Source organism: Mus caroli, chromosome 11, assembly GCF_900094665.2.
Source record: "Mus caroli chromosome 11, CAROLI_EIJ_v1.1, whole genome shotgun sequence".
Taxonomy (NCBI): Eukaryota; Metazoa; Chordata; class Mammalia; order Rodentia; family Muridae; genus Mus; species Mus caroli.
In genome coordinates, this window is record NC_034580.1 from 31,789,916 (window position 1) to 31,803,028 (window position 13,113).

A 13,113-nucleotide genomic window follows, 5' to 3' on the forward strand; every position below is an offset into this window, starting at 1 on the left:
TCTCTCTCTCTCTCTCTCTCTCTCTCTCTCTCTCTCTCTCTCTCTCTCTCTGTGTGTGTGTGTGTGTGTGTGTGTGTGTGTGTGTAGGTTTTTCCTCCTTAAAAACACTGAGAGTCAGTTATAAACAAAATCCCCTGTTACCTTTACATATCTGCATGTATTTATCGTAAATCGAGTATAGTCTTTTAAAGAATCTCAGTACAGTCATCCAACCCCCCAATTGAATCTTGCTGCCATGGGATGTTTAGTCCACAGTCCTTATTCGAATTTGTTAATGCTCACCATCATGTTCTTTCTAGCAAAAGGAAGAAATTCTCTACTATTTCAAAAATCATGGAAGTGGATATATTGAAAGTTGAAGTTTTAAAACCAATAAAAGAAGGGAGTAAAGATGTAAAAACTACGAATTGCTGCAGCCCACATGGGGACCCATCTAGTGGACCATGTGACTTGGGCCAGTGTCTGGGAACACACATCTCTACTGTTCTCTTAGAGCAAAGAGAGAACACCAAAGCCAGATTGGATCCCACAAATGAAGGTTTGAACAAAGGTTCTCCCCAGCCATACAGCTCTCCCCTAAGAACATGGCTTGGTCCTAAAGGGATACCATGGAGGGACAGGAAGTGAGCTCACACTAACCATCAGGACTTGACCTCTATGTACAGCATGGACAACCTAACATGGAGAGGCTCAGAGGTCTCATGGAGGCTTTCTAGTGCCGGTCAGGCCCAGATGTGAACCTCAGTGCTAGGAATTATCAGTTGTGTGCCTCTGGGCTGGTCACTGCCCTTCTCTGATTCCGTCTTCCCTGAATAACAGGTTCCTAACTCTGAATAACAGAGTTCTGTAGAGTCAACCAGTAACATATTGTAGACACGCTGGCGTTTCTACATCTTTCTATCCTCTCTGTTACAGTGTTCCCTTAAGTCTGCTAGGACTGGGATCTCAGATTTGAAGGCTTGACTCGTAATGGTATCATTTCATGTATGGATTGCCCAGAGCAGGTACAGTTAATAGAAGAGGACTAGGGGCCAGAGTGGGGCTTTAAGAAGCCACAGCCATTTTCCAGATCAGTTGAAATCAATGTTCAATGAATAGCCTGTGCGGTTGCAGCCTGGCAGGAGTGGTGCGTATGTCATGCATATTAAAATATGAGGGCCAGAGCAATCATAGCTACAAGTCTGGTGGTTCCAAATGGCTCCAGCTGCTTCTCCTGTGAGCAGCTCTGTGCACCTGCTGGAGCAAAGGGCAGCCAGACTTTACTTAGTTAACAGTGATGGATGGACATCCTAAGAATTTGGCTGGGTCATCTTATAGTCAAGCAATAAATATTTATCAAGCATCTACTCTGCTACTAGATAAACTTTGGTTCACGCAGAGCTGGGATGCATGCCCTGTTCTCACCCTATATTCCAATAGCCCTGGAAGTCTGAAGTTCAGGGTCATAGTTCTTGATTTTGGACTCAGTTGGAAGAGACTTGACAAGACATCCTTTGATCTTCGTGTGTAAGCGGGCCCAGCATGACTGGGTGCTGGACAATAGCTGGGAAAGATATTCTGGCAAGCAGGGCCAGGGCCAGCCTTGCCAGAGCTAGGACCTCCCCCGGAGATTAGTCTATGTGCCACACAATGAAAGATGGAGATGGTGGCCATTTTCCCCAAGAGGCAGATGTCTGAAATCCTATGGTCTTGGAGAGCACGTCCCCAACCTACCAGTGAGATTTGTGGTGTTTCTGAAGTAACACTCTGATGATCAATTTTACATGATCATCAACTCTACCAGTCCACGGACGATTGCTCATGTAAATGGGAAACTACTGCCTACTTCTGAGACGTGTACCTAAAATTTCAACCAGTTAAATAAGACTGATGTTGGGCAAAATGACAGTCTTCCACAGCTGCACTAGGACTAATAATTTCAGAACGTGTTACCATAACTCATTTATGGAAACAGGGAAGTTATTCCCCAAACAAGTGATAAAGAGAACGGACTCCTAGTTATACCAGGGAAATGAGACCTCATATTAATACTTTGTAACTTCCCTGAGCCCAGGAGGCTCCTCCACATAAATCTGCCTTGCAGATTATTCTGCCTCACATATTTTTATCTATTGCAAATAAAGTTGAATTCAGAAGATTGCCTCAGTCATTACCCTTCGTTTCCATTTATTGGGGCATGAGAACAACCATCCGAGGTTTCTATTTCAGCCAAGGGGTAACTGAAGCGATCCTGTAAGGACCTCAGACTAGCGGCTAAGAAATACAGCTGGTCTGGGCTGTCATTCGTCTCAACAGCCTTCAGTCTGTCACCCCAACAGCTATTCTCAGGAAGGGATTTCCAGAGTGAGAGACCCCCACTCCAGTGATGGTGTTCACAACACCATGCAGCAATGATGATACTTATAAAATCCTTCAGGTCTAGGGATAGTATATGGCGTTTGCTTATTGCCTAAGATTGCTTCTTGTCAAATATTTATACCTCTGACCCTTCAGTGACCTCACTTTGCCTTGATGTGAAGCTTGGTTTATTAGTATTGCTGATGGTAGCTAAAGGAGCTACTTGGAAAATGATCTGATAGCCTGGTGATTTCCCCTTTATTCAGATGGGAAAACCAGGGTTTATGGAAGTTAGGTGACTTGCAGAAGGCCCTATAGCTCTTCAGTGGTTGAGTTGGGATTAAATGTCTGTGTCTGGTGGACTAAAAAATCCCACATATCTATTAGGTAGAATGCATTTCAGAACCCACACTACATACAGAGGATCTCCAGAAAAGAGAATCCAGAAGGAGAGCTCTGGGTATATCAACCCTGAGAGCGAAGGGTAGCCAATGGGAGAGAAGGCAGATTCAGCACGTGGAAAGACGATTGGATTATTTGTACCCATGCCAAGCCAGAGTGATGCTAGGAAGAACAAGTTATATGAATTTGAGCTAGGGTCAGAAATCCATCCTTGTGACATATTTACTTGGTACCCAGCTGTATGACTGGTAGGTCAGCACTCTAAACGTGACAGGAATTGCATCTACAGAAGCTACTGGTATATTAGCTAGTAGATATGCTATAAGGTGATGTTTGACCCCTTGTCCTTCTGGGAACATCACCAAGTTTGGAAAAGTCCCATGCAGAGATGTGATCATTTGAAACCCTGAGCTGTGCGCATTGAGAAGCTGAATGACAGGAGCCAGAGGAAGAATTACCAACCTCCCCGCGAATCTGGCTCCTAGTACCATGCATTAAGCCAGCGAGTAAAAATCATTATGAAGTTTTTGCTGAAAGGGCAAGTGTAGAAAAACATGTTTCTAAACAGAATAACAGTCTTTGCCATTTTTTCCAACTTGCATACCATCTGGAAATTCTGATTTTTTTTCAAAGGGTAGGAAAGAAATGTGCTTCAGGCACAAATAAATGTTTACAGCTGAGTTATAAACCGAGAATGGTACGGCTTAAACCAGGCAGGCTGGCAGTGATGGAGCTCAAAGCTACAGGAGACAAATGATGCTTGGGGTCTGGCCAGCCTGTCTTAACACACTGGCCCCTTGGAATGGGAAGTCTTGCTTCCCATTGATCTCATCCAGTAAATGTGTGGGGCAAAAGCCTCACCTGGGACTTGTGTTAATCCTTAGATGGTAAAGGAAGGGAGGGAGACCAAGCGGTATTATTGTATGTCTTGCCATTCCGCAATCAGCCTTCCATTTTGGATATCCTAGCATCTCATAAGAAGTGGCAGCCTTTGGAGATGTATTAAATGGGTCAACTGAGAGACACGAGGGGGACGTTAATAATGACAGAGAGTCACAGATTGTTTGTCTGGAGTATGACTTCACAACCATGTCCCCGCAAGGGTTATCTCATGCTGGACCACAAGCTTGCTCAGATGAGAAGGTGAAGGCTGGGGATGGATAAGCAACCTCTCACATAGGGATGGAGCCGGCGTTTGTGTCCACCCAGATCAATGCCAGTTATTCTACACCGGTTTCCAGGATTTCTCACGGAGAATCAGGAAGAGTACATTATCAGCATTTGACGAAGAAAGAGAATCAGAGGCGTTGGGACCTTGGACTACACATAATTTGGGTATAGGGAAGGTTCAAGAGAAGTGGAAATGAGTTTGGAAATGACATGGGAAAACCGTAAACTTATTATTATTATTATTATTAAAGGGTAAAATTGCAAATTTGTCTTTGTAGACCTCCCAGTCTGCCGCACCTGTTTGCCTCCACGGCCCGATGGGCATAGCTACGCACCAATAGAAACCGATCATCACAGTGGGTGGTCAGGCAGATTTGGTCCATGAGATATGGTTTGCTAACCTCAGTGACACAGAGGACACTAGGAAGGTAAAATGACTGATGGATTTTGAGAATGATCCATGAAATTCTACTTGAGAGTATATTCTTTCTTAAGATCAGTGCACAAACCCGGAGCCAGTGACATGCCCTGGCAAAGCTCTCGTATACTTTGTTTCTGGGTCTAGGCAATCAAGCTGAATCCCTTTATGCTATCTGACCAGGTCAGAATACTATATCGAATCTTCATTCTTAAGGCTTATCTAAGCCCAGATCTATAGAGAAAGCACTCTGTGTCCCTCTAATGAAGATGTATGAGTTCATTCCTTTGAACATAGAAATAAACACGAGATGGTGAGTGATCCTGGCAGTCCAAGAGCAACTTCTTTTCAATGTGGAAATCAAGACCATCCACGGTAAAGTTTAATTGAAAGAGGGTGTGAGTGTGGCGGGGGTTGGGTAGGGGAGGGAGGGATAAGCTAGGAACAACTGTAAATGGATAAGGAGGAGGAAGACGAAACCCCAAGAACACTCTCTCCTAACTAATGAATGGAGAGCTCTGTTTCCACCACTGTATCGGAGTGTGGAGGCTGTCCTGTCTATTAGACTCCTTCCCAAACCTGCACAGTGTAAATACTCCTGAAGACCAACTAATGAAATCTCTATCGATAGACCATCTTAGATGGGACTCACATGCTCGTGTTTTGCTTACATTTTAATTTGCTCCTGCTGGATACTTACCCAGTAATTGCTTAATAAGATTAACCTCCCTGGCAATGTGTGGTGAATCTTGATTAAAACATCGGAGTGAAGGATTATCCTATACCACAAAAAAATTGAGGGGGTGTTATTTAATTAACTTATTGCCAATATGTCTTGATTGTCTCTTTGAAACAGTGGGAAAGTGGTCGATGGGAATTGATTTGGGTTATCTAAATGTATGGAATTGGTGAGTGAGGGACGGAGAGGTCACTAGGTCCAGAAATTCAAATCTCAAGTCACTCAAGGACATTAACAATCTTTCCTGTCATTTTACAAGAATTCCCTTACCCTCAAAGAGGCAATCCAGCATCTTCCGTCATTGCCAGAGTATTTTTTTTTTGTTTTTTTTTTGGTTTTTTTTTTGGCATTTGGAAAGCAAAGCTATTGAGTTTTATTTTAATTTAAGGCAATTTTGAAATTGCACCCTTTTTATAAAGCCCAGTGGGCAAAACCCATAGGACAATGCTTTAGCAAACAGCCTCCCCGTCCCACAATTCATTTGGAAAATACCAAAGCCAGTGGTGTTATACAAGTTGGACTCTATATTTTAATGCACACAGGAAAGCCTAAGATTCTGGTTTCCCCAGATCACAATGAAAAAGATGTCCCTATTTGTTAGCTGAGAGCAGTGGTTTTCAACATATGAGTCACAACCCCTCTGTCTCTGAAAATATTTATAGCGTGATTCATAACAGTAGCAAAATTACAGTTATGGAGTAGTAGTGAAAATAATTTTATGGTTGGGGTCACCCCAACATGAGGAACTGTACGAAAGGGTCATAGCATTTAGGAAGGTGGAGAACCACTGCCTTAGAGACAAGTATTCCTAAGACTTGTTCTCAAAGGGGAGTTTTCCTCAGTTGTCTGGCTGTGATGGTGTGGGATGTTAAAGGGAAGTAGGGTTGGGAAATGGAGACAAAAGAAAAAGGGACTATTTTCATTTCTGGGGGGCCTGTGAAGATCCCTGGGTTCAGGCTATTGTTTCAAAAGCACCTGTATAGAGCCCTCCCTCTGCATCTTCACTTTCAGATGTGCATTCTGAGTTTGTCTGGAAGGATGGGTTCTTCTCTTGTGGGCTAAAGAACAGCATTGGGTAAATGTAGCAGAGACCCCATGAAGCAGGGCTTCTAAGAGCCATCCTGTTGGTCCTCCAAACCGAGGTAATTCTTCACCACAAGGAAGGAGCTAGCCAGTGTACTGGCTGTCATTTAACAGCACCCCTGGCCTTAACCCACTAGTTACACCTCTTCCAATTGTGACAGTAAAAAAGAAAAAAAAAACCCTTTTCAGTCATTGCTAAATGTCTCCCAAGGGGCAAAAATGAGAGCCATTGTTGTAAAGGAGAAAAGGAAGGAGTGAGGTCAAGTACTAGAGGTGAACAGATTTCAAAACTGAGGGCAATAAATTTGTCACTGGGCTCTGTGGTCAGCTGAAGCAGAATGTGGGCAGTTAGTTATTTTGAGATCTAGTTTCACCTACATAATAATGGGAAGCGTATCCTTTCATCCTTTGATAAAACTTTTTCATGCTTACTTAAAGATGATTTAGCGTTAAGATTATGACGGATAGGAAGAGCGTTTCTTAAAGACTGAATGAAAAGGCCGAGGAGTCCTACCCAAAGGTGTAGGACAGCCCTGGGGAGAGCATTAGCGTATTAGGGTAGATAACACACAGCCAAGGCTGAGGAATTCTGGAGTCTTCTTGGGAGAAAGTACAGGTAGAGGAAAAGCCCACGTCCTGTCTGAAGGTGCACATTACACAGACCCGAATTCCAGTTTGTGCCTATCCTGTTTCCTCTGGATCAGTTTCTAGAACATTCTGGGCCTGAATTTCTCAGAGATGAGTTTCCTGCTCTTGGAGCTGAAGTTACACTATGTTATGTTGCACATGTGATAGTTATCCTTTCTTTTTCTTTGAAATATTCTGGCGGTGTTCTCCCCCACCCTTTTCTCTGCGTGTGCTGGTGACTATGAAATGGACTGAAAAATTCTGTTTGGAGAAGCCCTTTTGATACAATCCCTTGCATATGTGATTTCCATCCCTATCACTCAAACTGCCACCAGATTACCAAATGCCAGCCCTGTTAGCTGTGCCATTGGCTGCTCTTGTCTTTTAATTGCTCCTGTCCCCACCTCCCCATGGTTCTGTGTGTTTTTTTTTTCTCTCCGCTTTTTTTATCACCTTGTTAGCACCTATTTTTCTCCCGTACGCGAATACAGTCGCCTGATTGCCTCAATGAACACTCCTATTGTCCTCCTCCCGGCCCAAAAAGGGAAGCTTTGTTGCCAAGTTGTCAAAACTCCTTTCTATTCTTCCCCAAAGCAGAACAGCTCTGTCTCTTTCAAGGCAAGCCAGGCGGAGACTACTCCCCAGGGAGGTTGTATCTCCCCTTGTGGGAGAAGGACCCAGACTAGTGGCCTCTACTGCCAGCTGCTTCCTGCCTTCTGATCAGGCAGGTTTTGGCTGCTGCTGCTGCTGCTGCTGCTGCTGCTGCTGCTGCCAACGCCTCCGCTGCTCCAGCTGCTGCTGTTGCTGCTGCTGCTTCTGCTTAGGCCCCGGAATGCTTTCAGGCATGCTACATCAAATCAGTTGCTGTAGATAGCATAGGTATGCACACTGCTTGGAGCGGGCGCTCTGCCAGATCCAAGTGACTCCAGCCAAACACAGCTAACAGACAGGAACAGCAAACAGCTTTTAAAACAGGGGGCACCTATGAAAGGTAGTTGTTTTTTTTCCTTCTTTCCCTTCCTTTTCTTTTCCTTTCCTCTTTCCTCTTTCCTCTTTCCTCTTTCCTTTTCCTTTTCCTTTCCCTTTTCCCTTTCCTTTCCTTTCCTTTCCTTTCCTTTCCTTTCCTTTCCTTTCCTTTCCTTTCCTTTCCTTTCCTTTCCTTTCCTTTCCTTTCCTTTCTCTTTTCTTTTCTTTTCTTCTCTTTTCTTTTCACATGCCTTCCAAGACTTGGATTAAAAAATCTGAAGCAGCTGGCAAGAGCCTTGACTTTTCCTGTGACCTCAATAGGGCAAGCAGCAGCTGTAACCTCACCTTTGCCTCCAGATGGCACTGTTGCCACATCATCGTTTCCTGGTAAGCCGGTCCTTACGCCATTGTTAAAGGTGTGTCCATCTGCCGGCTGGAGTTGCCAATTGAGTCCGAGCAGATGCATTGCTGCAGGAGAGACAAAGTAATGAAAGTATGAATAGATAATTCAGCAATGCAAATGTCAAGGGGGAGGGCCAGGTGCCTTTTTCCAAGCGACTGCCTTTTAAGGAAACTGCAGTTCAAAAATGGCTTGCCCCAGGCCGTCAGGATTAGCTAAAATACAGAAAGTGGCAATCTAAGAGCTTCTGTCTCTGCTTTGTTGCAGTTCCCAGCCTCAGGGGCAGCACCCCTTGTGGGAAGTGGAGGAGGGAGTCTGCATATAGGTCTTATCTTTCAGGATGGGGTCACTCATCACTCGCCTGCTTGGCCAAACATCTGACATGAATGCTTTTAGACAGGTGCACTGGCAAAGGCTGGGTTCACCCAGCTACTCAAAATGTGAGTCAAGTTCAAAAACAAGGCTACACTGCTCCCATTTGACCGACCCTAAAATGCCACCACAGCCAGAGGTATCTGCAATCTCACGGGTCCACTTAGAGCATGCCTATCTAACTGTGCCAAAGTTTGAATATATATTATTTCTCCCTGTATTCATGATGAATGCATATCTTTTTAGCACACTGTGAAAATGCTTAAGGGGTGTGTGTGTGTATGTGAGCATATGTGTTCATGAGTATGTGTGCATATGTGTAATAGTGGTAGAGCCTTTTCCAGAGAAAAGCAAAACAAACACAGCATATTCTGTTTCCCCCAAGTACGGCATGAGACACAGAGGAGATTCCCATAAGCACTTGCTCTCAGGAGACAAGCATGCATTCAGAGGTCGGTTTCCATGTACGCTGCCACCTCTGCCTCCAGGCAGCCTTCTGGTCTTGTCACTTAGCCTGTGCAGATACCTAGAGTGATTTTTAGAAAACTCAGTGTCCTTATCTCTCCCTGATGGATGCTGGTGGTATTGTTACCAAGGGTGAGGGAAACACCTCTGTTCTTTCTAGGCCCTCATCTAAGAAACACTTCCTTTGTAAATAAATAAGGAATCCATCCCCTGTATATTTCCCACGCAAACAACAACTGTGCCCTGTCTGTCTGGCATTTCAATGGGCACAGGTTGATGCCTGCTGCCACATTCGTAGTAGCTCGGCAGGAGAGAAAGGGCTGTTGACAGGAAAGTTCTGAGTTTGACAGTGGGGATGGGAGAAACAATTAACCACAGGAAACACAATTAACAATGCTTAGGAAATTGTTCACATAGCAATTAATTCTGCATGCCTACCACCACTTAAAGTCAGGCTCTATTCTATTAAGGTTAAAAACCCATCTTCACACAATGCAGCTTAGATTGATGGCGGCAGATTAAGATGGCAAGGTACCTGGGAGAGTCCGCGTCTGCTTTTCTCTCACAGGCTTCTCCACCTCAAGCCACATTTTCTGGCTCTCCATTTCCATGAGGTGCAAGGCCCACGGTCGCAACTTTCCCAGATGATAAATACTAATAAGAGTAAGTGACATTTACTGTACTCTCTCCATCGAGGTAACACCTAATTTTCTCCTGCAGTTTATCTGTTATATGTAGGTCACTTACTTGAAGAGACCAGATTCTATTGCCTCAAATAATGACATATTTTCACCATACAGAGGTCAGGAAATGAGAAGTAATCGTGGTTGCTTCAAGATAACGATAGCTTCTGATTTGTAATTACCAGGTGAAGGGAGCCAAGGAATTAGCTGTTTTAAAATGATTTTTTTTTAAAAAAATACTCGATACCGCTGGGTTACTGGAGCTTGCCTGGAGCCAGCTGCTGCTGGGTCTGTGGAGGAGGGTCCCTGAGTTCTGAGACAGGTACTGCCAGCTTCTCAGGGGCAGTGGAGGGCCCCAGCCTAACAAAGCTTAGATGCTCATGTCTATGAAAAAGCAATGGGTCCTGGCAGGCAATAATGACAACCTCCCCAGTGCCCTACCCATGTGAAACTGCTCTTCAGAACTGCTCCCTCCGGTGCTGCTCAGGGTTGTCACTCCCAGGTACAGGGTATATTGCCACTGTCAGCTTCAGGAGAATAGACAGGACTGGCATCTTAGTGAGCATAGAAGGGACACTCATGACTTCGTGCTTTATTTTCAAGGGTGTCTTCTCTCCAACCTCTTTAACACTTTGTGTGTGTGTGTTTCTATTGTAGTTCTTTATTATTATTGATATTGCGATTGCTAGGGGTACCACCACTATCACCATCATTAACAAAACTATTCAAGGTTGAGGTCCTTAGGTTCAGGGGATGCGAGTCACTTCCTAGACAACTCTTTGAGCAAAGAGGAAAGTGAGTGAGATGAAGGTAAGGAAAGGGGTGAAGCCCAATCGCTGAGCACAGACCTGTCCACCAGCAGAAGCTATGCACGGAGATGAATCTCAGGCTCAGGCCTATCTCCCATCATTGAACCAAATGTTAAGAGTGGGAACTGCCTCGGGGGTATGGCCAGCCCTTCTTATTTGGGGGGAAGGACATCTGAAATAGGCTTCTGTTGGCTTTTTTAAAATTTTATTTTATTTATTTCTGGTTGCATGTGTTGCATGTATTCTGCTCAGCTGTCCCTTGGTCCCATACTAGAGGAAGAAGATGAGACTGTCATGTCTCTGGCCTGTGGGAATGGATAGCAGCATCCTCGGAATAGAGGCCCAGGGGAGTTGTGATGTAAATGAGTTTGCTGACTAATGAGAGGCCTGCTCCTTATTCTGCTACTGACTGGTTCTATGGTTTTTGCTAAGGAATCATTCCTCCGTCCCTCAACCCTTCCCTCCTTCCCTCCTTCCCTCCCTCCCTATTCCTTTGTAAAAGTTTCCTTCCCAGGTAGAATAGAGGGCAGCTTGGGGGCGGGGTGCCAAAGAGAGTTACCCACACATAGCTCCCTGAAAGAGCTAGCACTGTCTCAAACATAGACAGCACATCCATGTTTATTAGGGTAGAACATAGCACACGGGGGTATACTTGCGGGCTTAGACTGCAGAGATCTATATGCTTCTAAATACAGAACAAAACAAAACAAAACATTGTGGTGGTACAGACAGCAGGATGGGATATTACGGGTGGCAAAATGGACCATGGTATAAAGAGAAAGATGTTCAAAACGTCTCAGTGTCTGATGTGTCTTGTTGTCAGTCATTGAGTTCAACACTTAGGTACTGCCATACACACCCTCCTAAAGGAGTTCCAAGCAGGTACTGTCAGGATTCTCATTCACAGACAGGGAAGTTATCAAGTTTTACCATTGGGAGATTTCAGAATCAAGAGTATAGCTATGCCCGAGATGTGGTACCTGCTTCATACTTTATATAGACAGATCTGGCTACCAAGTCCATGGGAAAACGGCATCTCGGCAAAACTTGCTTCTTTCTCAGACCTCATGGTCTGCAAGATGGGTTGGTGCATGGCCACCTACGTGCCTGCCACTGCAGCCTGGAGGAACTTTTATTTCTTTTTGGCTATTGACCTCAAATGTGGCCTTGTGACCAGCAGTGTAGCCTGCACTGCACAGTGGTCCTGAATCCTGAACAAAGAGGCCATTAGACAGAGCCAGCCGTGGCTGGCAAGTGTCAGAACACAGCCAGGGAAGTAACCAGTTGTTACGGCAAAGAGCCACCTAGAGTTTAGGGTTCTTTGTTACAGCAGCAGGGCCTAATCTACCCTGACTGATAGATTCACTTATGAAGAAAAGGAAAGAGGACAGAATGTTTACAGAATAGATTTCTGTGAATTATTTAAATTTTATCACGCTGGGAGCCTTTCTGAAATCCAAACAGGAAATTAATACCTGTTTAGGGTCATCATGCCTATTTCCATGGACAGAAAAATATTCGAAAATTGTAATACCTTCATCTTATTATTTTTCTCCATTTCCAGAGCCAGCCTAGACATCTGAGAAGCCTTGGGATAGCCAGGGTTATCGCTTCTTCATCTCAGAACTTCACATAAGTACCCATCACTTCACATTTTACTGGAGGAGATATCCTGGCTGCCCCAGGATGGTTCTTCCTCCTCCTCCCCTGCTTGAATGCTCTAGCAGCTCATCCCAAAAGGTCTGGTTCAGACCATGTTAGGGTCAGAAGTGAAATGAGTTCTGGAAGCCCTCTCCTCCGCATTACCCACCCCCACTGACAGGCGAAATGTACAATTCATCATGATCTGACAGGTTCTACTCCAGAGAGATGCTGGGATGGAACCACAGGGCTCCGTGGGTCAGCAAGGATGGGATGGGGAAGGGCTTCAAGTGAAAGCTCATGGAATCCAGGTGGCCTCTGGGAAATCAGCCACTAAAAGCACAGCAAGCCGCCAGACCCTGCAAGTATCCCTCAGCTAATTGGAGAGAGCCTTCCCAGTGTGTTGAAAAGGACCTCTGGCCGCATGGGGAGACCACACACAGATCCCAGGTTTCAGCGAGTACAATAGTCAGACCTCCTTGCAGGTCGATTAATAGTTTCCCATTGAAGTTCCTGTGTTTAGATGCCAGATGGGATCCAATAGAAAGACTCAGAAGGCGAGCCCAGGCAAGAGAAAGTAGGGGTTGGTCATAGGAGACAGAATTCTCCAGCCAGCACAAGGATGCGGAGATCCCAGGCCTTGAAAAATGGCAGCTTCCAAAAGGGGTTGTCTGAAATAGTAATTAGGGTATGTGTGGGCCCTGCTGGGTGCCATTTAGAACCTTCTATGTTCATTGGCTGGCAGAGGATCAACCTGACAAGAGAGTCAATCAATATGTCAGCAATACTTCACCGAGAGCCGCTCAACCCCTGCTTGTCAAAGAGGACAAACATGGAAGCCACAGATGCTCCGAGTTTGCTGAGCAGGCCCCCAGGAGCAAGGGGTATCTTTAAAGATCAGGCCTGTCGATATGTAACCAGGGGAGGAGATTGGGCTCTCCCTTTGAAAATGCAAGACCACAGGCCAAGCAGAACCCCAGGAGGGAAAGGAAGGAGCCAAG

At 45.0% G+C, this 13,113-nt stretch overlaps 1 protein-coding gene across 7 annotated transcripts in view; it reads right to left on the minus strand.

Moving 5' to 3' along the window:
• Tenm2 (teneurin transmembrane protein 2) overlaps positions 1-13,113 on the minus strand; it is a 928,441-nt gene that overhangs the window by 201,997 nt on the left and 713,331 nt on the right. For 5 of the 7 annotated variants that reach the window (XM_029483889.1, XM_029483893.1, XM_021175392.2 and 2 more), the window contains exon 6: positions 8,088-8,210. The exons of the other annotated variants lie outside the window; for them this stretch is intronic. In XM_029483889.1, coding sequence (XP_029339749.1) covers positions 8,088-8,210 — 123 coding nt within the window. The remainder of the gene's footprint in view (positions 1-8,087; positions 8,211-13,113) is intronic. 7 annotated transcript variants of the gene reach the window in all.